The sequence below is a fragment of the Talaromyces atroroseus genome, assembly GCF_001907595.1.
Source record: "Talaromyces atroroseus strain IBT 11181 chromosome Unknown scaffold_0, whole genome shotgun sequence".
NCBI classification, from domain to species: Eukaryota; Fungi; Ascomycota; class Eurotiomycetes; order Eurotiales; family Trichocomaceae; genus Talaromyces; species Talaromyces atroroseus.
The window spans coordinates 1,154,581-1,182,498 of NW_017971432.1; the positions used below are offsets into that span (position 1 = coordinate 1,154,581).

Sequence of the window (27,918 nt, forward strand, 5' to 3'; positions counted from 1 at the left end):
CACTGCGGTATCTCGAAATGTCGCCCGATTTCGTCAATTATCCAGGCTGCATTCAACCTAAGACGGCCGAAACCCCTCCTCACTTTGGATTTTCGTGTGTCCGCGAGATATACCAACCAGGCACCGCAGATTTTGGTGTTCGCTGTTCTCGTAGCCATGCTTCGACGCAGACTTTTGTGACAGATACGTCATCCGTGACTTTGTCGTTCAATATTGCTCTAGCCCAAATTGCACCTGTCCACTGACCTTGGGATACTTCAAGTCTTTTTTCGCAAATATGTTTTGTCCTGTTTGATTACTGGCAGACTTGAAAACTGGCCTTAATTTTTCCATGGATCATTGTGAAATGCGCATGAGATGATGGCTCACCCCACCCGAGCGCAACAGCAGTCAGTAATCGTTCGGTTCACCATCAGCGTTGGAAGAAAAGCCCCGCTCAGTCTGCCTACACTTTATGATATTGATGCTACACTTCACCCATCCAGCCATTGCATTGTTTGACCTATGCAGTGCACTTGAGCAGTGTCCCCATTCGACATGACAATATGTGTACGCCCGTGGGCGTCAAACTAAGTGATTTGCAAGTTGCTGCGAGTCGGTATATCTACACCCCAGTTCTGCTTTTTGCATGAAAAGGCTTCGACAAAAAAAAGCCACGGCAGCATCAAGGGTAGTACTATCCTTTTGGCATCATTCAACAAACCCCTCGTTTGATGCACTTGTTTCGTAGATAATCCCTTCGTTTTGTTGGACTGTTGAAGGGCCTCAGATGAAAATGAGCTGTGTGCCGATTTTCCACAACAGATCAGGCAGATTCGAGCCTGGGTGCTAGCAACAAAGCCTCTGGTAGCGAGTCTCGGCCTACATGGCTACCGCTACATCTACTTTCGGGATACAGAATTCTTGGTGACAATTACCATGCCTTAGATTCGGTGAGGAGTTACTGGCCGGTGCATTCGATACATAGAGGAAGCTTTGCGATGATCATCAATCTGCTGATGACACATGCCTTTTGACCCGCTAGAGGGAGATTTCTGGCGGATGCTACTATGACTGCAAAGATTTCGTAGAGTATCCTCTTCGCAGGATAAAGGCACTTCTACTAGCATGTGTCTAATTTCGGGGCAATCGTCCCTGCATGACGCGCAGATAGGGTGTCTTGCATGGTGTTTGCAGAGCTTGCTGCGAAAAAGGTCCTCCGTAGATTGGCTTGCTTCTTTGCAAGTACAGCATACTTAAACGGAAAGTGCGAGGTGCGTATATTTATCCATCCCCAGTCAAGTATAGTGAGTGTATTTGCACATATTTTGAATTCTAGTGGTACTGACAGGACATTCTGGAAGCCAAGCACTGACTGAATCGTCGAGACGCTGCGCTCCCCGGAAGAACAGATGTTCCGCCTTCGCAACGCTAATCCGCGAAGAGTACTGCGAATGCCAGTCGTCGACAAGCCAGGCAAGCCGCTGCAAAAGACTCGTATCTTGACGACGGGACAACACTCTATAGACCTTCGTTATTTTATACGAGACATACTCGCATCAGACGCATCAGCTTCTGCCGTTTCGTATAGACATTTGATCATATCACATTTTCATACGGTTTTTTTTTTTTTTTCTTTTCCTTCCTGCCATAATTTCCCCACCCGATGCAGCCATCGAAGATTACATGGCTGGATCCCGAAGGAGTCCGGGGTTGAGAGACGAGTGGAGAATTGCACAAGGGCCTCAAGACAATAGTGCTCCTGGTCGTGACTTTGCGCGAGATCGTGATCGCGCCACTGAGCAAAGCAGAGGCAGGAATAGACACCGCGGTAGACATCGGCCTGGTGGTCCTGATCATCGTTCCAGATCACCGCTATCATCACGTCTCGGTCCCCCATCTGGATACGAGGACCCATCGAAACTCCGTGAACCATCACCTAGAGCTTCGGTACCTTCTCGAGAGATACCTCCGACTCACCGCGGGCCATCACTTTCATCTTCTCGTTCGTTCGCCACCAACCAAGACGTTCGACGATTCCAAGAAACGAATGGCCAACTGATTGGAAAGTTGCCAGGGCAAGACGACGCATTTGTTGAAAATTCTTCACAAGGAGGCCGCAATCGTTCTCCCCGCGGCCCACGTCGAGACCGCAATCGCAAGACTCGCAACCCCGCGCGTCACGCTCGTGGGCAGTTAAACCAGCGAGGGAAGCCATCGAAACGAGAACGTTATCGGGAGAGAAATTTCAAAGGACAACCATATGAGAGCAGGGAGCCTGAGAGAGCTAGATTCCGTCGAGACTCTGGAGATACGATACACCGATCAATTAGTCCTGTCTCTGCATACGGAGGCTATAACGAGCGTGACCAATCGCGTCATTCGCCTGATTCTAGGCGCTCACGGTCTCCGATGCCATTGTCGCCAAATCGGGACGATAGAATGAGCTCGAATAAATTCCTTCAACCTGAAGCTGCAGACTTGGGGCGATCCCCGTCTCCGTCTCGGTCGATATTTGCTCCAGAAGCTGAAGCCCGTGATAGCTTCGATAAAGCTTACGTGTCTGAATCGTTTCCTAGGCGTGGGATGACCAACGCCAAACAACAGTCGAACTCGCAATATCCTCCATCACACCCACGTCTGGAAAGCAGACAGTATACCCCCCCACAATTCGTGGCATCTAATAGCTCATATCACGGCTCTCCAGAACCTGGATCACCCCGTTCAAGCGGTAGGGGTGGCCGAAGCAGCCATTCAGGGAACTTCTCGCGACACGGGTAAGAGACACATCATTATATAGTTTTGTTTCATCTTCTAACAAATTGGAACAGGAGTTTTTCGCCCCATCAAGCACATTCACAAGGATTATACCATCAAAGTCAAGGCCCAAATCCTAACACCATGTCCATGACCCACACAAGCACTCCGCAACGTGGAGGCTATCATCGTGGCGGCTATCAGGATCGTCGATTTCCCAATCATAGCCCTCCTAGCTTCAATAGACCAGGCTCTCATCGTGGCAGAGGTCATTTCAATAACCTGCAATGGGTTGCATCGGGACCCGGAAATCGATTAGAGCAGCAGGGCTCACCTATTTCACATAATCGTTCTGGTTCGAATACACCACAATATCAACATTCTCAGTCGAACGAAGAACTGCCATTCGGGGGTCATCAAGATGATGTCCCTAGGTTCTCAGGAAATGTGCATATGGCTGATTCTCAATCTAAACCAAATTCAGAGAATGGAGACGTTCAAAAGATGCCTCCGCCTACGCGAGAGCCTACTAGTACATTGACCACACCAGCCAAAGAAGGGGGCAAATTTAGCTTTGCCTTCAAATCGAAAGCAAACCTTGCACCTCCCCCAAAGCCTGTCCCAGATTTAGCTCAGAGAATGCAAGTCCGTGAACCGCCTCGAGCCCCAGGACTGTCTTCACGGGCGCCGGAGCCGTCACCTCGCAATAGATTGTCTGGACCACCGCCACCGCCGAACTATAAACAAGATTATAGACCCGACCGGAAAGACCGAGACCGGGAGTTTCACCGTGGACGAGGAGGCAGGGATGACAGGCGGGATTTCCATCCTAGAAACCCGCGCGACCAGCGAAGAGAAGACCGCCGTTTCGATCCTCGCGAAGCTCGACGTCGCGATGATCATCGACCTAACTTTAAATATGAGCGTCGGCGGGACAGATCTCCCGAGCCCAAGAGACAACAGAGGATCATCAAGCGTCTTAAGCCTCGACCGGTATTACCAGAGGAATTTCGAAATTCCGACTCGGTATATTATCGCAAACCTGGGGATGAATCTGTCATCGGTGCTGGAACATACGGAAAAGTTTTTAAGGCAATACATATATATACGCAGGACAAAGTCGCTCTGAAGAGAATTCGAATGGAAGGAGAAAAGGATGGATTTCCTGTAACCGCAGTGCGTGAGATCAAGTTACTACAACACTTGCGACATGATAATATCGTCAGCTTGCTTGAGGTGATGGTGGAAAAGAACGAATGTTTCATGGTGTTTGAGTATTTGTCGCATGATCTGACTGGATTGATTAATCATCCTACTTTTACGCTAACAGAGTCGCACAAGAAAGACCTTGCAAAGCAAATGTTTGGGGGTCTTCAATATCTTCATCATCGTGGTGTACTCCACAGGGATATCAAAGCTGCCAACATACTGATCAGCAATCGCGGTCTGTTGAAATATGCGGACTTTGGATTGGCGCGTTTCTTCTCCAAGAGCCATCAGCTAGACTATACAAACCGTGTTATCACAATATGGTATCGACCTCCCGAGCTACTCCTTGGGGATACCCGCTATGGACCTGCTGTCGACATTTGGAGCGCCGCGTGTGTATTCATGGAGATGTTCACAAAGAAAGCAATATTTCCAGGAGACGGCAAAGAACTCAGCCAACTCAATAAACTCTATGGCTCTCTGGGAACACCAACGCGAACCGACTGGCCCGGGATTGTAGACATGCCTTGGGTTGAATTGATGGGTCCCACGGAGAGGAAGAAAAGGGTTTTTGAGGATACCTATCGAGACTTTATCAGTCCGGGCGCACTCGATTTGGTGTGCCAAATCTTTCAGTATGACCCTGCAAAACGGCCAACGGCAGACGAGGTGCTCGCCCACCCTTATTTCACAGCTGAAGAGCCAGGCCCTCAACAGGCTACTGAGTAAGTCTGCTCTGTTTTCAATTTCCTTTCCAAGCGTGCTTACTAATCCCAACTATCACTGCAGGCTCGAGAACATTGAGGGTGACTGGCACGAGTTCGAGTCGAAAGCACTACGCAGGGAGCGAGATAGAGAGGCTCGAAGAGACAGGGAAAAGGAAAAGGAAAAGCGAAGAGCGAGCACTGGACCTCCTCAAGAGGCAGAACGGGATCGCAAACGGCAACGACAAGGAGGCGATGTTGCCCAAAACCATGAATGATGTCTGGTGGCTTTACTTTATGAAATTTTTATATAACTGCGAGTTGCACTTGCGTGCCATGTAATCTGGCTGTGAAGATTTAATACAATAATCCAGTGATCTTGTCGCTGCACAAGAGCATATTTTCTCTCGCCATACTCTCTGGATGGGTGCTTTAGTATAGTGTCACTTATCTAATAACCAAAAGTGGGACAATCACGCCAACTCAAGCCTCCCAACCACCCCGCACTCAGCTTGTTCTGCTTTCCAAGAATGTAAACTGCATACGAAGCCGATATTTTGCCTGTCTTACCAGCGTCGTTAGCTACCTAGGTACATAAAGAATATCTAGGTCGATATAGGTCGATATAAAGTGACCATACATGCTAGCGCGATACAACAGACCAGCGCATTCGGTTCTGTTCTCGACCTGATACACAACAATTTATATATATCTACGGAGTATACACGCGAATAACGAGCCACTGTCATGTCTCATCTTGATGCATCTCAATTGTTTTCCGTCCAAGGCCTCGTGGCCGTCATCACTGGTGGCGGAAGTGGTACGTTTATCCCTGAAATGCACCACCACAGCTGGCTAAACACGTATATGCGTGATGTGCAGGCCTAGGACGAACGATGGCCCTTGCCCTTGCACAGAACGGCGCCACAAAAGTATTCATCATCGGCCGACGCGCCGATGCTCTTCAAGAAACCGTGTCGCTTGCATCTCGCATCGGCGTGATCATCCCTGTCGTTGGGGACATCGCATCTAAAGAATCCTTAGAAAACGCATACCGAAGCGTCGCCTCTCAGACTGAATACATCGACTTGCTCATTGCAAACAGCGGCACCCTCGGTCCGCGGAATCCGCCTATTCAAACTGCAGATGGGGGAATCGCTACCTTGGAGCAGTATAGAGAACAACTATGGTCAGTGAGCATGGAGGACATGACTCAGACCATGCACGTCAACGTGACCGGCGCTTACTTCACAGCCGTCGCTTTTCTACCCCTGTTAGACGCAGCGAACAAGCGTCGACCACCTCAGGTTCCAGGCAGCGGTGTGTTGAGTCCCCCCCGCCCACAGATTATCATCACCTCTTCGATTGGAGGCTTCATGCGGAAAGTCTCAACGGGATTTGCATATCAGGCCTCAAAGGCAGCTGTTACGTCGCTGATCAAGACACTGTCGACTTCTTTACTCGACTATGATATCCGCGTCAATGGCATCGCGCCGGGGATATATCCTAGTGAAATGACCACAGGCACGCTTCAAAGCTTTGGTGCTCAGCATGGCATCACTGAAGGCGAGATTCCCAAGGAAGTCATCCCACTAACGCGCGCGGGATCACAGCAAGATATTGGAGGACTCGTGCTGTTCATGGCAGGTGCAAGTGGAGGATATCTTAATGGTTCGATTATGGTTACGGATGGAGGAAGATTAGCGGCGTTTCCTTCTACATATTAAATCTGGTGATTGTAGATTTATTCGTATATATCCGGCACAGATATAGAATGCCAGCTGTTATAAACTAAGTCTAAGAACAATGTTTATATTCTAGCAAGCTTTTCATCAATATACTCCTGGTTGATAGCCGCCTGGATCAACTGGTTCGCAATAGCAGTGACTGGGGGTAGTCGTAGATTTCCCTCAACGTAGTCCTTGCTAGGGGGTGCCCCAAGTATACTGGCGCCGTTTTTCAGCGCTTCTTCAATTTCGGAAATGGAAAACCATTTAGCATCCTCAAGTTCCGGGTCATGCGCCAAATTAATGGTTTCGTGAGCCGGATCACTGACCTGCGCAATAGCACCAATCATCAAATTTGCTGGGTACGGCCAAGGTTGTGTAGAGTGGATCACAACCCGCGATAGTGTTACACCTGCCTCTTCCCAGACCTCTCGTCGTACAGCGTCCTCGACAGACTCGCCGGGTTCGATGAATCCGGCTAGAGTAGAGTACCAATGTGGTGGGAATCTCTTGGAACGGCCAAGTAGCACTCGTTTGCCGTCAGCAGACAGCGTGGCAACGATGATCGTTGGATCGGTCCGAGGGAACGAGAGATTGGAGATGGTTGTGCGCGTTGAACAAGCCTGTTTCTCGGGGCTCTTGCCTTGTGCGGCGAGCGCCTTGTCAGTGGGAGGGCATGCACGCTTTGTGCCTGCATTGACAGAAAGAGTGGGATGGCCACAGGTTCCACAGAACTTATTACGATTATTCCAATCCAAGTATGCACGCGCTTGGGCGTAAATGGCGCCTGCACATGAAGTCGTTTCATCAATTAGCATTGCAAACGGAATGAAAGGGGAAGTAGGACTCCGGTGGATGGATTCAAAATTACCGTCGTTCGGTGGCTGCAACATATGCATCCGTGCTACAAACGGAGTAATGCCTCGTTCTCCGAGCTCCTCCACGAGCATTTTTGCATGGGCCTTCTGCACATCATTACCCTTCTCGCTGACATCCAGCGCAAAGTACGGTCGTCCCTTATAAATATTCCACTGTAGCAGCCCCTCGTCACCCTGTGCACTGTCCACGGTGCCCTCGTCAATCCCCAAAAATATTAGGTCTGGTTTCGTAATTCGCGAATCGTATTCTTTGATCATTTCCTCTTCGGACTGGTCGAAGATTGTCGGAGGAACAAGCTTTTGCACATCTTTGTACTGGGCGTAGAAAACCGAATTTGGGCCGCTGATCAACGGTGACAAGTCTTTGAGTAGAACAAAGCGAGTGGATGGGTGCTTGACGGCAGCAGACAGGAAAGGATGATCCGTTCGGAGGAAAGAGAGACGATTGAGCGGTGAGCCTGAAGAGGAAATGCTTAGTGACTGCTTTTCTTTTCTTTTCCTTTTTTTTTTCTCCTCTTTCTTTCCGAAAAATCAAAAGCGACGCCGAGTTCAAAACAAGACTAGAAGTACGTACCTCCAAAGTAATTCACGGTCTCCTTGCCGAAGCGCCGGGCCAGCATCGAGTCTGCCTGGATGTGAGCTGGCGTCGGAAGTAGAAGAGTATCATCGGGATTGCTCATGGTGCAGGCTATGGGCGAGAGAAGACCTGTTTCTGTGCATATCAAGGGCAATAATAATGTCCATGTCGGGTTGTGTCGATATCAGACGTTCCTGAGACAGCGGGGAAGGTCCCGATGCCCCCACGTGGATTTCGGATTATTCAGCGATGAAATCATCGTTTCCCATCGGGCCGCTGTCGCCTGATTGGCTGCTATTTTTAGAGAAATGGATGCATCCAGTCGGGCGCCTGAGGCATCAATGGGCCAGGCGCCAAGGCAACAAACATTAAATAGGCAGCAGCTCGCCAGTGGCATATAAAGAGCGCTCCACTCCCTCATTTCCCTCCCCGTTGTATATTTCTGTTGTTCTTCAAAGTGTCTTGCGCAGCTAGAGCTGAATTCCCCGTCAAGCTTTTTGTTTGTCTTGCGTCTCGTACATCTGCTGTCTTTGTGTGTTCTCTGCCTTAGTAGTTACGTGTACGCATTATATCTACACAATCTGATAGTCGAGGGAGAAACCAAGGTTATCATGTCTGCTTCTCAAGTCGCCGTTCATACAACGGAAATCGACGTCACGAATCTGCCAACCAGGTCGGTTACCTTTGCTCCGACGAGAGCCACTGTTACTCGTGCCCTCGAAGGTATTCGGACAGAGGTGAGTATGTACGCGAGCCGTATAGCATTAGCAGATTATCCGTAGCTAATACTGTTACTAGATTGGTGCAAACGAGGTCATTATCACCGGGCTTGACCCTAATATCGACACTGACTCTGTTCGTGTGGATGGCTATGGCCTAGCAACCATCACGGATATTCAGGCAGAGGTTGTCCCACGGAAAGAGCAGTTTGAGGACCAGTATCCAGACCATGAAGAGTTTAATGATAATGAGAGTGATGAGGACATACTCGCACTCGCTGATGAAAGTTACGGTGTCGACAAAACTGCCGTCGACAATGCGAAGAAAGAGCTGCAATCAGCGGAGGCGGCCCTGGCCAGTTCTCGAAACAGTCAAGACACAGCGGTAAAAGTCCTGCAATATTTGGATCAATATGGCCAGAGCCTCAAGGCCCATGAGGTTGATGTTGCTAAGATGGCCGATTTCTTGAGCGTCTACCGAAGTCAGCGCATATCAGAGAGTGAAAGACACCAGCAAGCTTCCACGGATATTGCCATGTGGCAGGAAAAGGTGGAGGTTGCTCGTGGGAAGCTGACTCTTGCTGAGTCAGCGTTGAAAAAAGCAAAAGATGCAGCATCGCGGGACGTTCGCCGAGAACAGGAGAAGAGAGCTCGCAAAAAGCACCAAGAACGCTTGCAGAAGCACCGTATAATCCAGCAGCGTCGCAGGTTCTGGTCCAACAATACTAGTCAGGTTGTTGTGTATCTTGACCGTACATCGGCCTCTACTCTAAGCTCAAGCAGGCGGAACTCTACCGCCTCAGCCGCAGAGAACAGCCTCGACTATGTGCCTTCCAAGCCACTCGATGAGGATTGTGTCAATCTTCTACTGACGTACGTGGTTCCTAATGCTAAATGGGTACCTCGCTATGAACTGAAGATCAGCACACCGAAATCGTCAGCCGATCTTGTTTATCGCGCAGAGTTCGAGAACCACACTTCTGAGATTTGGAAAAACGCAAAAGTGACCTTTTCGACTTCGCAGACATTTTTCTCCGGTTTGGAGGACAAGATTCCCGTATTGGACCCATGGCATGTAAAGCTGGGAATTGCAATTGGATCTGAAACCAAAGATGGCATTTCGACTAGCAGCATACAGAGCAAAAAGGAGATACTGGCGAATACGAAATCCCAATCAAACTCACTGTTCAAATCGAGTTCTGCTAAAGGTGCTACTGGTCACTCAGATCTTTTTTCGGTACCACCACCGCCGCCACCCGCTGCTGGTGCTGGTGGTGTTGCTGCACGGCGAGCGCCTGCGCCATTACCACCACCACCACAGCCATTTGCACGAGAAGTGCCGAGTCAAGCGCTATTTGGAGCAGCTACCGCATCTGTCCCCCGATACAGGAGAGCACCTAGACGGGCTGTCAACCCACAACCGGACGTCGAGGAAGATTGGGATTCCGAGGATGATGCTGATGCACAAACACTCGACCCGGAAGCTAGCTTAATTGCACATCAGGATTCCCACCGTCAAGACTACGGTCTTACGACAACGTATGATTTACCAGGGCAGCGTACGGTAGAACCGTCAACAGTCAAACGACGCCATGTCATATCCGAACTTCACCTAGCATCCATCACACTTTCGCACGTTCTCATTCCGAAACTCCGCCGAGCAGCGTTTTTGAAGGCCCGCATGTCAAACACCACAGCTTTCAGCCTCCTCCGGGGCAAGGCCGGAATGACAGTTGACGGCACATTTCTGGGCTCAACCACGCTTCCAAACTGCGAGCCAGGTCACTTTGTTGACTTGTCACTTGGCGTGGATCCGTCTATATTGGTGACTTATGCCAAACCCACTGCACGTCGGTCAACGGCGGGATTCTTTAGCAAAGAAGATTCGGCTATCTTCACCCGTAGCTGCTGGATCAAGAATACCAAGAAGAACGATGTCTCGATCACCGTCTATGACCAGGTACCCGTCAGTGAAGACGAGCAGCTGCGCATCAACATCTTGGAGCCAAAGGGTCTAGACAAGGAGGATGAGGTAGTAAAGTTATACGACCCTTTCAAGAACGGAGAGAAAGGCACAGGAGAAGTTGTTTGGGAGAAGGGTGGTCGGGTTAAATGGAATATTAAATTGCGGTCAGGGAAGGACGTCAGACTTATATTGGAATACGAGAGTCGCATTCCGAGTGGAAAGCAGATAGTTGGATTGGATTAAGCTTAGGACACACCTAGGTACCTATCTCGGGATATATATATATATATGTGTGTGTGTGTGTGTGTGTGTGTGTGTGTGTGTCTGAATTTTAAAATCAGACCTTCCCCCGTCGTATTTTTAACTTCCCCTCTACCTAGCTTACATATGATTTAACAACTTGATACCTAAATATCTATGTCGTGTATGTTCCAAATCATCTAGAAATGCCAGTGACTCTCTGCAAAGCAACATCCAGTGGTAGTCCCTGATCTATAACCCCAGCTACTTTCAACACATCGACCGTAGTCTTCACGATTTCACTGCTCAATCCCTTCGTAGTTTTCACGAACCTCGTCGCTTTCATCCACTCCCTGGCATCATCTTCTGCGTAGGTGCAGCCAAAATCCCCCGTTCCCAATAATCTGATAACCTCATCGGGCTTGCTCTCGAATTGAACGATCCCTTTGTCAAGTAAGCCAAACAACGCCTGCAAAGTCTCATCACTCTCTGGTGACGGGAATGTCTTTGTCGATGCAACAATGAGCCACGAAGGCCAAGGCGTATATATCTCCCCGATCTTCTTCAGCGGTGGCGGTGTTGTCGATGATGGGTCCGAGGGTTGGAAGTAGGGCTTTGTAGTAAAATGTTCCCACATGAAAAACTCTGCTTTGTCACCTTCACTCGAAGATTCGGTGGTTGATGTGACGCCGTCCCGTAGACCGGCGAATGGACCAAGAATAACCGGTTTGAGACTCTCAACAGCCCAGCCCTGCTGCTGTGAAAGGACAAAGGACATTATATGCGATCCACTACGTGAGTTGATTAGAGCGTGTGCCACTTCATGTAAAGTCAAGCAATATGTTTGCAACTCACCTTCCCATCCGACTCACGCCAACTCGCGAGTCTTTCAGGTCGTTGACCCCATTCAGCTCGCTTCTGTTATTGCCCGTGACAATTGCCCAGCGTAGCGGTGTTTCCACCAGCTGTCCTACTATTTTGTAACCGCCGTCATCGGTTGCAGAGCTTCTGTCTTTCAATTGTTGCTTGCTGGTTAGTCCGGCAACCCAGCCTTCTGTGAGACCGATGGCAACGTCAATCTCGTCCGCACGGAGGGATGTGATCATATGCCCTGTGCCGGCTGGAAATGGGACTAGAGTGAGTTTGAAGGGCAGATCTGCATATGACGAGTCGCGGATTGCAAGGTGGAGGGGTGCTAGGTAATGTTCTGTGTAGTTGTTAGTCATGCGTCATGCTAGAAACCTCGAATTGAAAGGTGGACGTCGACGTACCAGGCACATAGCCCACTCGAATATGTTTTTTGGGGGTCGCCATGCTGCACTGTTCCAGTTTTTGGATGACTGGCTCTCAGACAGATGGATGGATGAAGATAATTATTCTGGATGGTTGGGATGCGGGGCTGGACAGCTCCCCCGCTTATATCCGCATAGTATATTTTCGGCCGGTCAGCTTCATTCAGAGAGCACTGGATGTATATTAAAATTTATATCTACATAACCTATAATTTTCTATAGAGGATGGGCATGATTCAATCTCTATGGCAGAGACAAACGATCATCCCAAATGGATTTCTTTCTCACTCGGATATTGGGCTTTGCTGGTGCCGGCACCATACATCAAATATTGTAGACCCAAGTACATATCGCACATGCACTGGAATATTGCGCAGAATTTGAAGGCAGGTGGAATGACGTCCTGGGTGTAGAACAGGTAGCTCATCTTCATAGCATCACCGAGAAGCCAGGAACCCAGAACAGACACGCGGAACCCTTTGCAGGATCGTGAACGCTGGTTTGCGAGAACTTGCGGAACAGGGAGGAAAGCTTCGACTGTTAGTCCAGCGACGCCGAGGATATTGATGTAGGTCTCGGTTTGGGATATAAAGGGGAGGAAAACGTGTATCACGAAGAGAATGCCGGTGAAGTAGCTGAGAAAGGTCCAATACCTGCGCCGGTGTTTGTTAACATAGATCTTCTTTTTTGCGAAGGTAATTATGTCCGTGTAACATACGGCTTTTCGCTCCTCCAACGCCAGAAGTTATACGGCCGCGAGAACCCCATAAACGAGTTATCCTGGCGTTGTGCAGTAAAGGGCACATGCTCAATGCCTTCTTTCGCGCCGGGAGTCGGTCGGTTGTTTAACGCGATCTTAAGCAATACCAATTGCACGAATATCATATTGACTGCCTGAACAAACAACGAAGTCGCATAGTAAGAGCCGAACCAATAAAAAAACCTAGAGATAACTTCTCGTTAAACAGTGCGGAGATTATTTCAGCGAATCGGCGATGGCGAACATACTTGAAAATCGATGCAATGAGCATAATCAGGGGAATATCCAGGGAGAAGCCGGCCGAGCTCTTGCTCCGATGAATGCTATGAATCTGATCGGCGTAGGACGTGATGGGTGAAGTAATGAGGCTGCCAGTGTTGAAAAACGGTGGTTAGCTCTGAGAAAGGTGCTTTGAAAGGGTATGTATATTCATCCTACAAGAATGGGGCCGCATATTCGAAGATGACATCGAGGAGCCACATGTTTGCTGTCTAACAACTTTTGTTGACCGCTTCGCTCAATGGGAAAACTGAAGATAGAAGACCGGAGGGCGGAAGATGAGCAATTGATTGCTGGTGTGCTGTAAACGTCTTGGGATCTGTTGGCGTTCAATGTCTGGTCGTGTTTGGGCACTAAGACTCGGACCGTGACAAAGGGTCAATGCAATTTGTGCAACGGATATGTCGGGGATGACGAGAAAAGAGGGTAGAGAATCAATGTCAATCAATCGTCTAAGGCACCAGCTCATAAGGAAATACGCACGCAGGGGGGCGCTTTGGTGGAAGGAGTGTTGGGGTTGAGGACGGAGTAGATCAATTAATCTCACTGAATTTCGTCGCATGCGGACCAGTGGTTGAGATGCCTTACGGACGAGGCTGCCATTATTGATGCACGTGTTAATTTATGGTGGGGCTGCCACTCCTGGCGATCACTCGGGGTGGAGAATGATTTGATCCGCCGTTCCTTTGAGCATTTAGTTCGATGACTCATTCGACAACGCTGTAGTTAACTAGTTAACTTGTAAATATTCATCATTTTTTTCTGATTCGGCTGATTATACAAGCATGGCGTCTATCTCACCAATCTACCAAGCTATCGGCTCTATCGGGGAATCGCAGTTCGAGCTCCAGTCCAAATCTATCCCCGGACTGACTCTTCGCATCCCAACAAGCGAGACTATAGGCGATGTTGTAGATATTCTTGCAAACAAAGCCAATTCCGAACTTGACAGATCCATCTCCGATGCCACGACTGAAGAACTCCAATCAATTGCTCGACATTGGACAACGGTAGATAGCCCGTTGAGTCATGTCAACTTCCTCGTCCGGCAGGGTGACAAGCCGCTGGGAATTGCGGGCCTAGGCTGGATTGGTCCTGCCAACGATGAGGATGAAAAACAATCAGAGAGAGCCGGCGCTGCAGGTGTGATGATCCAACCCTTTGCGCGAGGGAAGGGATACGCATACGAAGCTCTGCGGATGGTATTTGCTTATGGATTACGCGAGCTGGGTTTGACAGAGGTTTGGGTGGGCACTCACTCGAAAAATGTTCCCATGAGAAAGTTGATGGAGAACAAGTTTGGCCTGCTGCCGGAAGTCAGTACGGATGGTTTAGATAAGTTTGGGAACGACCTGCAGTGGACTCTCAAGAAGGATTGGCTACAACCAAACGTCTAGTTTGTTGTTGAAAGAGCCTTAGAAACGGCTGCGTGGATTGGGCACGCCATTGTGGAAGCGTTAATCAAGGGTCTGTCACTATTTGACATTATAAGCTTCGTCTATTAAGCTCATTACAGCTACATCCAGAGTTAGTCCCAAGCCCTAACGCAATTCGACAAGCTATAAGCTGACAGAGAATCCACAGTGCATATAACAATTACCTCAATACCCATCACTGTTTGGAGGTATACGCTCGATAATATTATCCAATTGAAGGGCCATTATGTGCTATGAATGGCGTATCAATCGTTGGGTCAGTTTATTCAAGATCGCAATCCAACGGCAGTGAAATCAGGAAGAGGAGTTCTCCACGCCAGACGCAACGTTAGTCTTTAACTAGTTTAGAAATCTATGCAATACTATATCGTCAGCACGATAACTTAACACAGCTTTCGTTTCAAGGAGCTCTTGAGTCGTGCATGTTTACATTCTTTCGTGTCTAATTTGTTCCGTATCTGGTTTAGGGCTAGGTTTGAGTTGGCGGCTTGGCCATGTGGATCCGGTGCGCTAGAGACATCTGACAAGCTCCACTTGCTTTTGCCTTGCCAGTCCGGCATATCAGAAAAATATCTAGAGACTCCAGAGCACGGAGTAGGATGTTTTCTGTTAAAGTGAAGAAATAGACTTAATCTACACTCTTAAAAGACAAGGGGGAAAAGAAATAAATTATTCAATTCACGAAGTTTTGAGGATATTAATTAGTGATAACAGACTAAAACAAAGTTGACTCCTATCCAAATTCATCAGGTACATACTATCAATTTACTCCATGGAGAGGCTAGAATTCGATCTTCCAAGACCGGCCAATGCCAACATTAGGGTTTTTCACCACGGCATATGCCGCCTTGCCGCTCTCACCACGAGTAAACTGCAATGAGGCATGAGTAGCCCCCTTCGCGCCGTCCTCAATAACAGTGACAGTGGTTCTCTGTTCCCATTCTGCTGGCGCTCCGACAACCACAATCTTCTCAACACGCACATCAGACATGGACTTGAGATATCCGTCGGTTTTGGGACCTTTGCTGCCAATGTCCTCAGAGATAAAAGTCGAGTCGACGAAAGTGAATTGACGGTGGATGTAGGCTCCCTTCTCAAAGTCGTAACTTTCTCCGTCATCAACGTAAATTGTTCCGTCGGCTGCCCCGCTTTCATCTAGTACAACAACTAGAGTGTACGGGTCCCATTTCATCAACCCACTGCTGCGGCGAGGACGATCCTTGCGAGGGATTACATGGCCGCCCTGCATGAGCAAAGGAATCTTCTCTAGCGGAGCTGGAACATTGTGCCATTTGCCACCGCCCTGGTAGATTGTGTAGTCGAAGTAATCGTAGTACTTTTCATTGTCAGACAAGTAGATGTCTACAGATTCTTGATCCTTGGCAACGACGGGCTTCGCCAAAAGACCCGTTGAGCCTACATAGAATTGGTCATCCATGGCAAAGCCTTGCTCGTCCTCAGGGTGAATGTAATACTGAGGTCTCACAATGGGTATTCCAGTAAGAGAGGCCTCGTGGAATGCTGTGTACCATGCGGGAAGAAGTTGATAACGGAGCCGGATTGCTTGGCTAATAATCTGCATATAAGGCTCACCTGTCAAGTACGGCTCGCGACGGCGAGTATCAATATGAGCATGAGCTCGGAAGAAAGGATACCAGATACCCGTTTGATACCAGCGCACCAAGAGATCTTTGTCAGGGTTTCCGAAGAAACCGCCCACATCGGCTCCGGCGAAGGGGAAGCCAGCAATACCTTGGTTCAAGACCATGGGCATAGAGATGGCTAGATGACTCCATTCTGCTTGATTATCGCCAGTCCACATGGCCCCCATTCGCTGAGTGCCGGCATAGAACGATCGCGTCAAAATAAAAGGCCGCTGCAACTGACCTTTCTTTCGCTCAACCAAGCCCTGGAAAGTAGCATTGACTACCGTCATACCATTGATATTGTGGACGTCTCTGTGTTCCCAATTGCCGTAGTGGATGTTGTCCTTCGGCATGGTTGTTTCAGGTCCGTTAAACACGGAAGGTTCGTTCATATCATTCCAGATGAAAGTGTTGGGGAATGTACCCTTGAACTTATCGTAGGAGTAGAGTCCTTTCCACCAGGAGATAGCGGCTGGGCTAAAGCAATCAACCCAATGCGATGAGCCAGGCCAGCACCAGCCATCATAGATGTTGCCATCTTTGTTCTTAATGGCCAGGTCTTTACTCTTCAGCTCGTCAATGATTGGATAGCCATTTTCGTTCTTCAAGTGAGGATCAATAATGACCACAAGCTTACGCTCCGACTCATCTAGCTGTTCCTGCATGCCCTTGGGGTCGGCGAAAGTCATTGGATCCCATGTAAAATACTTCTTGCCGTCGGTATATTCAATGTCAAGCCAGATTACGTCGTAGGGAATCTGATATCGGTCAAACTTGACATCAACTTCTTTGACATCCTCGTCAGTGACATAATTCCAACGACATTGGTGATAGGCAATGGCAAATTGCTGCGGCAATTGTGTATATCCCGTCAATTCTCCATACGTCTTACTCAGGGTCTGCGGGTTCGGACCGAGAAAGACGAAAACGTCGAGCTGGCCTGATTCAGAGAACCAGTGCGTTTGTGTAGTCTTTTTACCAGTAAGTCCCAGCGACAGGGGGTTGGTAGTTGATTTCGACTTGACAATATCCACCCACGTCTCAGCTGCATTCAACCAGAAGACGGCCACGGATGAGTTCTTGCGATGAGCTTGCATGTAAGGAATGGTGCCATATAGTGTCATAGTGCTGTTAAGCTCATATTCGAAAACGTCACTATTATACATACGGTACGGCTCTTCGTGATTACCAGAACCGCCACTAAAACAATGTTAGCGTTAAATATTTGTAAACAAGGGCTATTTATGCTTACCGGGTTTCTCTCAGCGACAGCGAGTCAGCATGCTCAGGAATACCATAAACATGCTCATACCCTGGGAATGTGATGTCAAGAGCAACACTTTCAGGGCCCCTAGGTTTTGAATCAGTGTTTCCGCCGAAGGATTCCTCCCACCAGGTCGACTCGTCCTCCGGAGCGGTCTCGCCTTCCGGGACATCTACTTTTGGCCTCCAGTGCTCTAGGTTGAGCAGACCCCGGTCATTAAGCTTTACATGAGTCTCGCCATCACGCTGAAAAAGTAGTTCCAGCGGTGCATGGCGAATGACCAGTTGGTATTGATTCTCAGGGCCATACAGGACCTTGGTGAAACCCGTTTCCGGCTCGGGGCTGAAACTGGCGACCTTATTCGGTGTCAGAGCACCAACGAGAGTCCATTTCTCGGCCTCGTTATATCGCTCTTTTCGAATGTTACTGCCGTGTCGCAATTCGATGTCTCCCTTGAGCCTCCTTTCCTCATCCAGGACAACCCTGGTCGCGCCTGATTCCAGGAATGAGACGGTGAGAGGTAGCCGGACCTTCTCTCCAGATTCCGTGGATTTGATAACAATTCCCCGCAAGTAGCCGTCTTCCAAGGTGATGGATGAAGAGTCGAGCTCGTACGGGGCCTTCCAGTTGCTCCCCGATGCAACAGCTTCATCGGCGTAAGCTCGGTTCCGCTTGCAGAACCCGGATTGGGAACATTTCTTGAAATTCTCATGCTTGACGCTCACTAGAAGACGAAGGATAATTAGCAGTTGGTAAATAGAAGGTCATGACTTGGATACATGCCAACTGGTGAAATGATGCAAGCCAGGATGGTAAGCACAGTCAAGAACAGCGGCAGCCGCTGCTTCAGTGACCTGCTCCCGGCCATGACGGTGGCGTATGACGGAAGCAATTGAGGCTGGAAATTCAACTATATGCAAAGCAGTAGAAGCAGCACAAGTGATTTGCACCGACCCCCATTTATAGGAGTGTTCGACGCAAGCTTAGAGATGAAGCTGCCAGATAAACAAGTCAAGCAGCCAAGCTCGGCCCGCCAAGAGCCCACGGCAGCCAATGAGATGCAGCGGGAGGATGTCATGCGATTACACGCCGCCAGTATGGCAGCGGGCGTAATATTCGAAATATTTCGGCTTTCTTTCAATACCTATACAAAGTGCATGTTTACGTCCATTGAGGGCCTATGCCTGGGGATAGTTAGGGGGTAGACACGTTGGCAAATACATTAACCACTGCTGGGCTGCCTAACTTGATTCTCTCTATGCCAACTCATTGGAAGAGACAGCAGTAGGCCAATCGTGCTCACGAGGTACTGCAGTAAACCCCTCCGAGGCTGCCCCACCGCCTTTCTGTATTTTTCCCACTGATCTTCGCGCTCTGCCTTCCTCTCTTTGCCCTCAGTCCTTCACGAATCCACAGAGTCTTTAGTATCACTTCTGAATCCCTTACATCCAAGATGTCTACCGAGCAGACGTAAGCTACATTGCCTTCCCTAACCCTGTGTTCGCCCCCTACATGCAGCTTGCTTCCCAGGCGACAAAAAAAAATCCGATGCCCCTCCTAATCTACATACACCGCAACTGACACATTGTTCAGTTTCATTGCTATCAAGCCCGATGGTGTCCAGGTACCTATTCCCTTCTCCCCCAGTCAACAGAACCGAGCCTCAATTCGGATTCAACGTCCCAGCGAGCCGTGATGACAACTAACAAGTAGCCAGCGTGGCCTCGTCGGACCCATCGTCTCTCGTTTCGAGCAACGCGGGTAAGCCATATATTTGACTGGATAGACGGGACAATACTAATAGTTGGCGACCACAACAGCTTCAAGCTCGCTGCTATCAAGCTGGTCACTCCTCCCCGTGAGCTCCTTGAGAAGCACTATGCCGACCTCGCCGAGAAGCCTTTCTTCCCCGGCCTTGTTACCTGTTAGTCTTCCTTCGCATCCGCTTTTTTTTTTCGATTGTGTGTGGATCTTCTTGGATGCAAGACAATGCTAATTGACAATTTTTAGACATGTTGAGCGGCCCCATCTGCGCTATGGTCTGGGAGGGTCGTGATGCCGTCAAGACTGGCCGCAGTACGTGATCCCCCGGAATAACTTTGCAAAGGCAATGTTGTACTCATGTATTTTTGCAGCTCTCCTCGGTGCTACCAACCCTCTTGCCTCTGCCCCTGGCACCATCCGTGGTGACTACGCCATTGTAAGTGTCGTGAATCCTGCCATGTATACGGCCACTTTGATTAACTCGTTGATAGGATGTCGGTCGCAACGTCTGCCACGGCTCCGACAGCGTCGAGAACGCCCAGAAGGAAATCGCTCTCTGGTTCAAGGAGGGTGAGGTTGTCAGCTACAAGCACAGCCAGTTCGACTGGATCTACGAGAAGGCTTAAATGCTCTTTAATCAATAACACCGGACTGAGATGAACATGGCGGTGCTTTGTATGAGAGAGAAAAAAAAATATAGCCATTGCAAATAGAAGATCTTTCCATTATTTCGCCGAAAGCGTATGTACGAGTGCATACATAGGGACATGCGGAGCTATTCACAGACGTAGTCGTGCAAGGATACTTTGAAAAAGCACCTTTTTAGGATGATTTCCTGTGAAAAATCCCCTTCACACCTCTACTGATAGGGCTGAGTAGGACTCGTGCAAACCACGGCGTAGCCCATACACTCGCGACGATCCTTATAGGCAACAGTGCCTTTGTGGCGACATATGCAGCAGCAAACTGAAGAACTAGCTGCGCACCCTTCTGCTGTGTCATTACTTGCGTCTTCAGCCCATCCTCTGATGTAGCCGAGGCAGTCTTTGCAGCCTCCACATCCTCACTACCTACCCACCCTTTCTTTGTCATCCACTTGCCAAACCGCTGTATAGCTTCATTCAATGCATTGTCTTCGCCCGTGGAGGGCAGTGGCGTCCACCCGGAGTAGTGAAAGACGGCAAAAAGGCCAAATAGAGGAAGCACAGCAGTGATTTCGTGAAGTATGAGAAAAGAGGTTATATGCGTAGCAGGTGCCCCAAGCAAGGGGGTTGTATAGCCGCGGAGAAAAGCTGGCAGACGATTGTTGAATCTGTGCAATCGCGCGCGAAGCCCGGTTGGAGGCTCGGAGGGAGGAGCCGAGCTCAGAAACCGTCGCGCCGAGAATCGATTTATTGTGGACAAGTGTTGTTGCGCCAAAGACTTCGGCAGGGTCCTAAAGACTGGCACTGCAGTTTTTCAAGTTGGTCAGTCAACGAGATGCGATGCAATTGGGACCGCAGGGGGTGAGTTACTGGTAGTCCTTCGGGGGAAAAAAGTTCTGAGCACACGAGATCACCGGCTGTTTGGCAATTGGGCTGCAATGTCCATCACGAGAAAGAATCTATCCACCACTGCACAAGCTGGTCTGGCGATAGCAACAGTAACTACGTAGTTCACGAGTGAAGCGTGTTTGTGCTGTTTGTTTCAGCCGGCGTTTGTCGGCGGGCGAGGCGCGAAGACTCCGGAGTCCGTATACTTATACCGTAGTCGACTGGCCGGCCATAAGTATATAACTAGTCTATGGCAGACGAGCACTTGTGGTCTTTTCTTCAGAGTATGCGGCCTGTCTGTCAATCAGCATTCCTAGGAAAACCTCACCGAAGCCAGCCAGTGCTGAAGAGGCCCCGCACGTTCTCCGCGTCGTTCTCGACTGTCTTCAGTCAGCATTGCCAATTGACGAAGCCACATACATCCTGTGTCTCTGACTCGAAAACCTACTCTCTTCCTTGTTGAGAGGGCAATCGATTCCCCAAGGAGCGTCCTGTAGTTCGTCAACAAAACCATAGCTGCTGGACGTCATAAAATTGCACTGCGGGGAAGTCTCCCAGCGCCCCACCTGACAATTCTTCTCTTCCAGCGCCAGCGACGACATCTTCGCCTTGCAATCAGACAGATTCCGACGTTCTAATAGATATCACTAGTTGCCAACATGGAGAAGATCACGGAGAAGATTGCGGCATTGCCGCCGGATGAACGCTATTTTTCTCTGGAATTCTTCCCTCCGAAGACGCAGATGGTACTCTCTCTTTCTTCCCCCCGTCACAAATCTCCGCATATAACTTTCCAATGGAATTTATGCTAACATGCCATCGGCCAACAGGGTTCCGTGAATCTTCAAGCCCGTCTCGAGCGCATGGCCCAGGCGCTGCGGCCGCTGTTTGTAACTGTGACATGGGGAGCTGGAGGAACCACAGCGGCAAAGTCTCTTGAGCTGGCCGAGATTTGCCAGCGACAATTGCAGTTGACAACATGTCTGCATCTGACGTGCACAAATATGAATAGGAAACTGATCGATGAGGCGCTGGAAGAAGCCAAGGCACTTGGCATTAGGAATATTCTTGCTCTTAGAGGAGACCCGCCTCGCAGCGAGGAATACAACATGGACGGCGACGATGATAGCAACAAGGATTTCACATGGGCCATAGATCTGGTTCGATATATTCGACGCACACACGGTGACTATTTCTGTCTTGGAGTAGCTGCGTATCCGGAAGGTCATCCTGGGGAGTCCCAAACCGACATACAAGATCCAGAGAAGGATCTTCCTTATTTAGTGGACAAAGTGCAGGCGGGAGCAGACTTCATCATGACCCAATTAACATATGACTTTGACGCATACAAGAAGTTTGAGGAAAGCGTTCGCAATCATCCATCGGGGGCGATGAAGAATATACCAATTATTCCAGGCCTCATGCCAATCCACGGTTACAAGATTCTTACAAGAGTGACGAAGCTCAGCGGAGCCCACATCCCACCGGCGATTATGTCACGCCTCGAGCAAGTCAAGACCGATGACGAGCAGGTCAAACAAGTCGGTGTCGATATTGTGAGCGAAATTGTGGATCAGATCAAGGAGTTGCCCCGTTCAGGGCACCGCGGATATCATTTTTACACCCTCAACCTGGAGAAGTCCGTTTCATTCATCCTAGAACGCTGCGATCTGATTCCACAATTCAGCCAAGATAGCGCCGTTGACGAGGATATCGCGGTTGAAGATGCTGCGTCGTCAAATAATATAGATGGTGTCAAGCCTACTGCGTTGTCACGCCGTCGAGCCTCGTCCATCAATTCCGGTCCTCATAATCGAGTGATAGTAGATAAGCTGCACGTTCCCACCGACCAACAATCTGAGCGTTCATCAAAGAGATCCATCACATATGAAACTCTTGCTTCTAGTGCCGGTGTTCCGGCATTAAACCCCCCTCCGCGGAGCACCCAACTACAGATCTCAGAAGGCGTCGGATCATTGGGCCGAGAAGCGACGTGGGATGATTTTCCCAACGGACGTTGGGGAGACTCACGATCGCCAGCCTTTGGTGAGATTGACGGCTACGGTCCTTCTCTACACGTCAATGCCACAACTGCAAGACAACTATGGGGATTCCCCGTGACCAGGGATGATATCGGCGCCCTTTTCCGAAAACACGTCGCCGGGGAACTATACATTGTCCCATGGTCTGAAGGAGGTGCAGCGGAAGACGCAAATCTCAACGCAGAAACGCAGGTGATCAAATCGCAGCTCTTGCAGATCATTGAGAAGAAAAATTGGTGGACGCTCGCATCGCAACCCGCAGTTAACGGCGTGCGAAGTGACGACCCTATCTTCGGCTGGGGCCCGCCTGGCGAGGGATTCGTCTTCCAGAAAGCGTTTGTTGAATTCTTCTGCCCCAGCTCCGACTACCAAACCAAAGTGAAGCCCACGCTCCTAAAGCACGGCAGCGAGGAATTTGCCTGGTTTGCAACCAACGCGGCTGGCGATTTTGAGTCGTCATTCTCTGCTGTTGCTGCTTCGTCTTCTTCTTCTCCTCCCTCTTCCTCGCCAGGAGCCTCGGCTGCTGATGACGAGCAAGTCGAAATCTCCGAGAATACCGGTATGGCAGTGACATGGGGCGCCTTCCGGGGCAGGGAGATTACAACACCCACGATCATCGAGGGGGTCAGCTTCCACGCTTGGGGCGAGGAAGCGTTCCGCATCTGGGATGAGTGGCGGCGTATCTATCCTCGAGGATCGGCTACAGAGCGACTCTTGAACGAGACCAAGAACGACGTGTGGCTTGTTTGCGTGATCGGACACAGGTACGGGGCGGGTAACGAGCCTGGTTCGGAGGCAGAGAAGAAGGAGATGAATATGTTATGGGACGTGCTTGCTGGTGATATGTAAATATGAGAGCTACGTACTAGTACCAGGGTAATGAATAAGTAATAAAAAAGCCTTTTCTTTTTGATTGTTTATAAGAGAGTATTAATTCAAAAATCTGCGCTTTTCTCGGCAAATCCCTGTTTCTGCAACTCCTCTGCATCGACATCGGGGGTTGCAATGGCAGAACTTTGCGCTTCGGCATATTTCTCAAGCGCGTCATTCAGTATCCCGTAAGAGCGTGGATTTCTTCGTGGTTCATCACGTCTAGAGACATGGCTGGAATATCCTCTCAACCTATATATATATATACATCGCAATTAGTCAGTCAAATGTCAAAGTATGCCGGAGGTTTGTAAAAAGAGAAAGCGTACCTAGGTCCTACACCGGTTTGTGTGGGGAATGCTGATTCGTATTTTCGCTCAAAGAGCGCAGCATTTGTCTCAAATGTACCGTCTATAATTGACTGCCGGATGTCTTTGAAGAACAAATCCATAACATGGTGGTTATGGATTTGAACAAGGGACCATGCGAGCATTTCCTTTGCCGAGAGTAAATGGTGAATGTATGCGCGGTGATGCTTCTGGCATGCGTAGCACTGACATCCCTCGCAGATGGGAGCAACTTCTGTAGCAAATGAGTTGTCCCATAAATTCAAGCCCAGCGGCTTTGGTTTCTTATTTGCTTCTCCATCATGTTGGTCGTCGTACTTGCGCGAAAAGACGAAATCCAATGCAATACCAGCATCTGCCAGATCACCAATAAACGGAATGATGAGCAAATCAGCTCCAAGGGAGATATCGCGGATTATGTCTTGTGGTGCTCGCGGTTCGTTGAAACACAGTCGCGGTAGGTCCTCGAGGCCTTTTGATATTGCAGATAGAGACGCGGATTCGTAGACAGCCAAACCGGAGATTCCGGGTCGTAGCTCGTCTTCCAAATCTTGAAGATACAGACTCTGTTCCGTATTATCTATCGGCAATATTGGCGCAAAATATAATGGTTGTGGGCCTTGGTTTGAATCCTCTGACTTCTTATATAGCCGGTTTGTCGCATCTCGTGTGTATGCATGGGTGCGGTCGACCATCTTCTCTCGCCTCTTTATACCTGGTGCATGGCCATACGACATATCCGCAAAGCCAATGATGATATCTGGTCGCAAGGCTTCCACATATTGTAGCCATGCCTTGTCTGTTAAATGGTGAAACCCCACCGACGTCAGAATCGCAAGGGCATTGGGAAGATTGTACTGCGGGGCGACCACCGGTTTTGCCCTTCGCGCACCCAGTATCAAAATATCGTCGTCTTGCGCAGCTATGAAGTTCCGAAGCCGAGACTCATGCGGATGATTCTGGGGTAGATTGAGAATCGGAGGTACCTCTTTAGGGGCCTTTTCTAAAACTGCTCTGGCCAGAAGGTGATAGAAGTCAGTTTCTGCACATGGCTTCGGATGGGAAAGCGCGGTTGAACATACAATCTTCCAATCCAATATAGAGACATCCGAGTGTTGTATGATTCCTGGCGACATCCGGTGAGAGATGAGGCACGACTCCCCGCGACGTGATAGCAACATAGTGCGGCGTCTGAATGCTTTTCCTGCCCGGCAGGACAACCTTGCCCACACGAGCTGCGAGGACAGAGGCAGCAGCAGGGTGCACAGTTGTGAATGAGTTTGTCATATTGTCAGGTTGCTGTAGGGATTCGCCTTCCATCCTTTTGTCTTTTATTCGCGGACCCGTAGAATCGCCCAGGGCTATAACAGAAGCTGATATTCCGCCAGGTCAAAAAAACAGAAAATAGAAAAAAAAAAAAAAAGAAAACCCCCCCCGTCGGACCAGACGTTATTTATTTGACCGCCTACCTTATCTCCTCCCCGCACCGCAGCTACAGCTTTCTTCCAGAAATTAGCAGTGGACAGGCGGCATCCCGACGAATATCATCGATTTAATCACGGATTAATTGCTGGACTTGTTGATTGATTGATCATGGCTGAGAAGGGCAGACGCGGGGCTTTGGTGGTGGTGGAAGGGCTGGACCGCGCGGGAAAGTCCAGCCAGTGCGAGCTGCTCTATCGCAGCCTGCTAGCCCTGAACTACAAGACCAAGTACATTCGGTTTCCAGGTGAGAATCACACTGGCTGTGTTCAATTTTCTCAGACTAAAGCTAAACTAAAACAAAACCGCGGAGAAAAAGACCGAAGCACACCCATTGGCAAACAGATTGATAGCTACCTGCGCGGTCAGTCGCAACTAGATGACCATTCCATACATTTGCTCTTCTCTGCCAACCGGTGGGAGGTGGCACAGAGCATCCAAGACGACATCGCCGACGGCGTCACGGTGATTGTAGACCGGTATTCATACTCCGGAGCCGTGTACTCTGCTTCCAAGGGCAATCCAAACTTGTCGCTCCACTGGGCATGGCAGCCGGAGGTTGGACTGCCTCGTCCGGACCTTTGTCTGTTCCTGAGTATTTCCCCCGAAGACGCCGCCAAGAGGGGGGGCTACGGTGTTGAGCGATACGAGACCGACTGTATGCAGCGACGGGTGAGAGATTTGTTCCTCTCATTGCTGGATCTTCCACATAATGACGAGATCTGTGTCATTGATGCCGGAAGGCCTGTCGACGAGGTTGCACAAGATATCCTCGAACCGGTCCTTGAGTGCATGAAGAATGTCGACTCAATAGGCCCTTTGAAAAAGCTTGGGCCATGGACATTTGTTCCCACGGGGGATAGCCCATCTGCCCGATAAGAATGATATGGGGCTCACGCCAGCTCGTTGAGCTTTCAATCAAGATCTTCTGCTTCGCTGTCCTCGATTACTATTTCCACCCGTGAATCTAAAACCTTTTTCTCTGTGGCTCCAGGGTCAACATTTTCTGACTCGGAGTCGACGTTTACTGTGTTTATCCAGTTCTCATCCAGATCGTCGTCATCGAGTACATATGCATCTGGTTTTGAAGTTCCTCGACTGGACTTGGATAATTTCCTGCTTCCGGGATTGTTCTTGCGTTTGCGATCTGTTTTCAAGAGTTTTGCGACAGTTTTTTGACCCCGAAGTCGCAGGCTGAGTTCTTTCATAAGCGCTGCCCATGAGACATGTTGTTTGCACGCCGGGCATTCACCCAGGATCGGCACCAACTGAGAGCTCCCTTCCTGCTCCAGGAATAACTGGGATAGGCATTTGACGTGCGATGTAGAGCTACATCTAGGTTGCAAACAGACCACTATAATATCATTGTTTACAGATAATAACTCCTTACATACTTGACACGATGGCAAGCGGGAATCATCCAACAGCAAAGTCGATTTTTCTAGATGCTCCTTGATGCCCGTATAAGTCGCATCGATATGAGTCATGTCGTTGACGGGACGCTGTGGATTGAATACGCTGGCGCCCCCGGAATGAAAGTCTAGTTTGATTTGCATATGATCCGAAAGTAGACCATCGGCGCGCTCGTTCCAGAGTTGCCAGTGAGTATACGCCTCTCTCGACAGAAACCGCACCGTCAGAGGCCACGTCCTGAAGCAAGGAGAACGTAAAAGTTGATGCAGATTGCCCAGAATCTTCATTGGGGAGTGGCATATACCAGAGCCCTTGTCAACGGGGGTTGTGATGCGTTTTCTTCGAGTTAATTCATCAGTCTCGACGGCATCTATGTGCCGAGTTCTGTGCATATGCTGCCATGACCATCTGTAGAAGTATACCGTTCAGTACAGGGTGTTAGGGTTCCATTGAACTGAGAATAGAAACATACTCGAACTGTAAGGCGGCCGTTCGGCTCGTGAAACCCTCGACTATTGCTATCATTTCCCACGGCCGCATCGCCTCAGCCTTGGTCCGCTTTGCACCTCCTTTGGTGACTCCATTATGCTGCGCTAGGCGTCGAGCTGGGTCAGGCGTCGAGCCAATGTACAAGCAGTCGGGCCTTTTCGACGACCGCAGAAGATAGCAGCAATTGAAGGCGGGAATGGGGTTGACTTGACCAGATTCTTTCGACATTATGCTGCTGGTTCTTGTTATATTATTGTTTACGGTTGTTCCATCATCGACGGCAGCCAGCCCTGGCCGGCCAGGGCAACCGCCGCGTTGCGCTAGTCCTATTCAGGCTAGCCGATTTAGGCAGCTAAAGATAACCTGTCCAGTAGCTGCAGGCAAGTACAGCTTGTCGCCATGAAATATATGAGCATCCAGCGTGCTCATACGTACGAGAGTCATCGACAATGCATGCATCCATACAAGGAAGACATCCATAACGTTGCAGCCGTTGCATGATCCATACCGCCAGAGAACACGTGATGCGGGCCGGTCTAAACCAGC

General features: G+C 49.5%; 13 protein-coding genes across 13 annotated transcripts, besides 1 other annotated feature; 7 read left to right on the top strand and 6 right to left on the bottom strand.

Annotated features, from left to right (window-relative positions):
- Window positions 1-1,665: 1,665 nt before the first annotated feature.
- On the top strand, window positions 1,666-4,927 carry UA08_00409 (hypothetical protein; the record flags this gene model as incomplete). Its single annotated transcript, XM_020260212.1, has 3 exons — window positions 1,666-2,756; window positions 2,811-4,670; window positions 4,735-4,927. The coding sequence occupies 3 exons, from the start codon at window positions 1,666-1,668 to the stop codon at window positions 4,925-4,927; spliced, it is 3,144 nt and encodes a 1,047-aa protein (XP_020124505.1).
- A 469-nt stretch (window positions 4,928-5,396) lies between these two features.
- UA08_00410 (hypothetical protein) lies at window positions 5,397-6,376 on the top strand (the record flags this gene model as incomplete). The annotated part of the gene is made up of 2 exons (XM_020260214.1): window positions 5,397-5,469; window positions 5,532-6,376. The coding sequence occupies 2 exons, from the start codon at window positions 5,397-5,399 to the stop codon at window positions 6,374-6,376; spliced, it is 918 nt and encodes a 305-aa protein (XP_020123934.1).
- An 83-nt stretch (window positions 6,377-6,459) lies between these two features.
- Window positions 6,460-7,934, bottom strand: UA08_00411 (hypothetical protein; the record flags this gene model as incomplete). Its single annotated transcript, XM_020260215.1, has 2 exons — window positions 6,460-7,712; window positions 7,829-7,934. The coding sequence occupies 2 exons, from the start codon at window positions 7,932-7,934 to the stop codon at window positions 6,460-6,462; spliced, it is 1,359 nt and encodes a 452-aa protein (XP_020123935.1).
- Window positions 7,935-8,442: 508 nt separating this feature from the next.
- Window positions 8,443-10,759, top strand: UA08_00412 (hypothetical protein; the record flags this gene model as incomplete). Its single annotated transcript, XM_020260216.1, has 2 exons — window positions 8,443-8,568; window positions 8,630-10,759. 2 exons carry the CDS (start codon window positions 8,443-8,445, stop codon window positions 10,757-10,759), a joined length of 2,256 nt encoding a protein of 751 aa, XP_020123932.1.
- Window positions 10,760-10,791: 32 nt separating this feature from the next.
- Window positions 10,792-10,843: a repeat region (Identified by RepeatMasker using a combination of RepBase library and repeat library created with RepeatScout).
- A 109-nt stretch (window positions 10,844-10,952) lies between these two features.
- UA08_00413 (hypothetical protein) lies at window positions 10,953-12,070 on the bottom strand (the record flags this gene model as incomplete). Its single annotated transcript, XM_020260217.1, has 3 exons — window positions 10,953-11,547; window positions 11,612-11,963; window positions 12,028-12,070. 3 exons carry the CDS (start codon window positions 12,068-12,070, stop codon window positions 10,953-10,955), a joined length of 990 nt encoding a protein of 329 aa, XP_020123933.1.
- Window positions 12,071-12,310: 240 nt separating this feature from the next.
- UA08_00414 (hypothetical protein) lies at window positions 12,311-13,290 on the bottom strand (the record flags this gene model as incomplete). Its single annotated transcript, XM_020260218.1, has 4 exons — window positions 12,311-12,701; window positions 12,767-12,991; window positions 13,057-13,176; window positions 13,247-13,290. 4 exons carry the CDS (start codon window positions 13,288-13,290, stop codon window positions 12,311-12,313), a joined length of 780 nt encoding a protein of 259 aa, XP_020123938.1.
- A 582-nt stretch (window positions 13,291-13,872) lies between these two features.
- UA08_00415 (hypothetical protein) lies at window positions 13,873-14,484 on the top strand (the record flags this gene model as incomplete). Its single annotated transcript, XM_020260219.1, has 1 exon — window positions 13,873-14,484. The coding sequence occupies one exon, from the start codon at window positions 13,873-13,875 to the stop codon at window positions 14,482-14,484; it is 612 nt and encodes a 203-aa protein (XP_020123939.1).
- Window positions 14,485-15,304: 820 nt separating this feature from the next.
- On the bottom strand, window positions 15,305-18,301 carry UA08_00416 (hypothetical protein; the record flags this gene model as incomplete). Its single annotated transcript, XM_020260220.1, has 3 exons — window positions 15,305-17,369; window positions 17,422-18,157; window positions 18,205-18,301. The coding sequence occupies 3 exons, from the start codon at window positions 18,299-18,301 to the stop codon at window positions 15,305-15,307; spliced, it is 2,898 nt and encodes a 965-aa protein (XP_020123936.1).
- A 585-nt stretch (window positions 18,302-18,886) lies between these two features.
- On the top strand, window positions 18,887-19,823 carry UA08_00417 (Nucleoside diphosphate kinase; the record flags this gene model as incomplete). Its single annotated transcript, XM_020260221.1, has 7 exons — window positions 18,887-18,903; window positions 19,027-19,057; window positions 19,151-19,194; window positions 19,254-19,357; window positions 19,444-19,509; window positions 19,569-19,633; window positions 19,689-19,823. The coding sequence occupies 7 exons, from the start codon at window positions 18,887-18,889 to the stop codon at window positions 19,821-19,823; spliced, it is 462 nt and encodes a 153-aa protein (XP_020123937.1).
- Window positions 19,824-21,388: 1,565 nt separating this feature from the next.
- On the top strand, window positions 21,389-23,620 carry UA08_00418 (hypothetical protein; the record flags this gene model as incomplete). Its single annotated transcript, XM_020260222.1, has 2 exons — window positions 21,389-21,475; window positions 21,560-23,620. The coding sequence occupies 2 exons, from the start codon at window positions 21,389-21,391 to the stop codon at window positions 23,618-23,620; spliced, it is 2,148 nt and encodes a 715-aa protein (XP_020123930.1).
- Window positions 23,621-23,706: 86 nt separating this feature from the next.
- On the bottom strand, window positions 23,707-25,275 carry UA08_00419 (hypothetical protein; the record flags this gene model as incomplete). Its single annotated transcript, XM_020260223.1, has 3 exons — window positions 23,707-23,893; window positions 23,971-24,997; window positions 25,071-25,275. 3 exons carry the CDS (start codon window positions 25,273-25,275, stop codon window positions 23,707-23,709), a joined length of 1,419 nt encoding a protein of 472 aa, XP_020123931.1.
- A 306-nt stretch (window positions 25,276-25,581) lies between these two features.
- On the top strand, window positions 25,582-26,349 carry UA08_00420 (hypothetical protein; the record flags this gene model as incomplete). Its single annotated transcript, XM_020260225.1, has 2 exons — window positions 25,582-25,717; window positions 25,784-26,349. 2 exons carry the CDS (start codon window positions 25,582-25,584, stop codon window positions 26,347-26,349), a joined length of 702 nt encoding a protein of 233 aa, XP_020124536.1.
- Window positions 26,350-26,718: 369 nt separating this feature from the next.
- On the bottom strand, window positions 26,719-27,600 carry UA08_00421 (Structure-specific endonuclease subunit slx1; the record flags this gene model as incomplete). Its single annotated transcript, XM_020260226.1, has 3 exons — window positions 26,719-26,799; window positions 26,865-27,291; window positions 27,356-27,600. The coding sequence occupies 3 exons, from the start codon at window positions 27,598-27,600 to the stop codon at window positions 26,719-26,721; spliced, it is 753 nt and encodes a 250-aa protein (XP_020124535.1).
- Window positions 27,601-27,918: the final 318 nt, after the last annotated feature.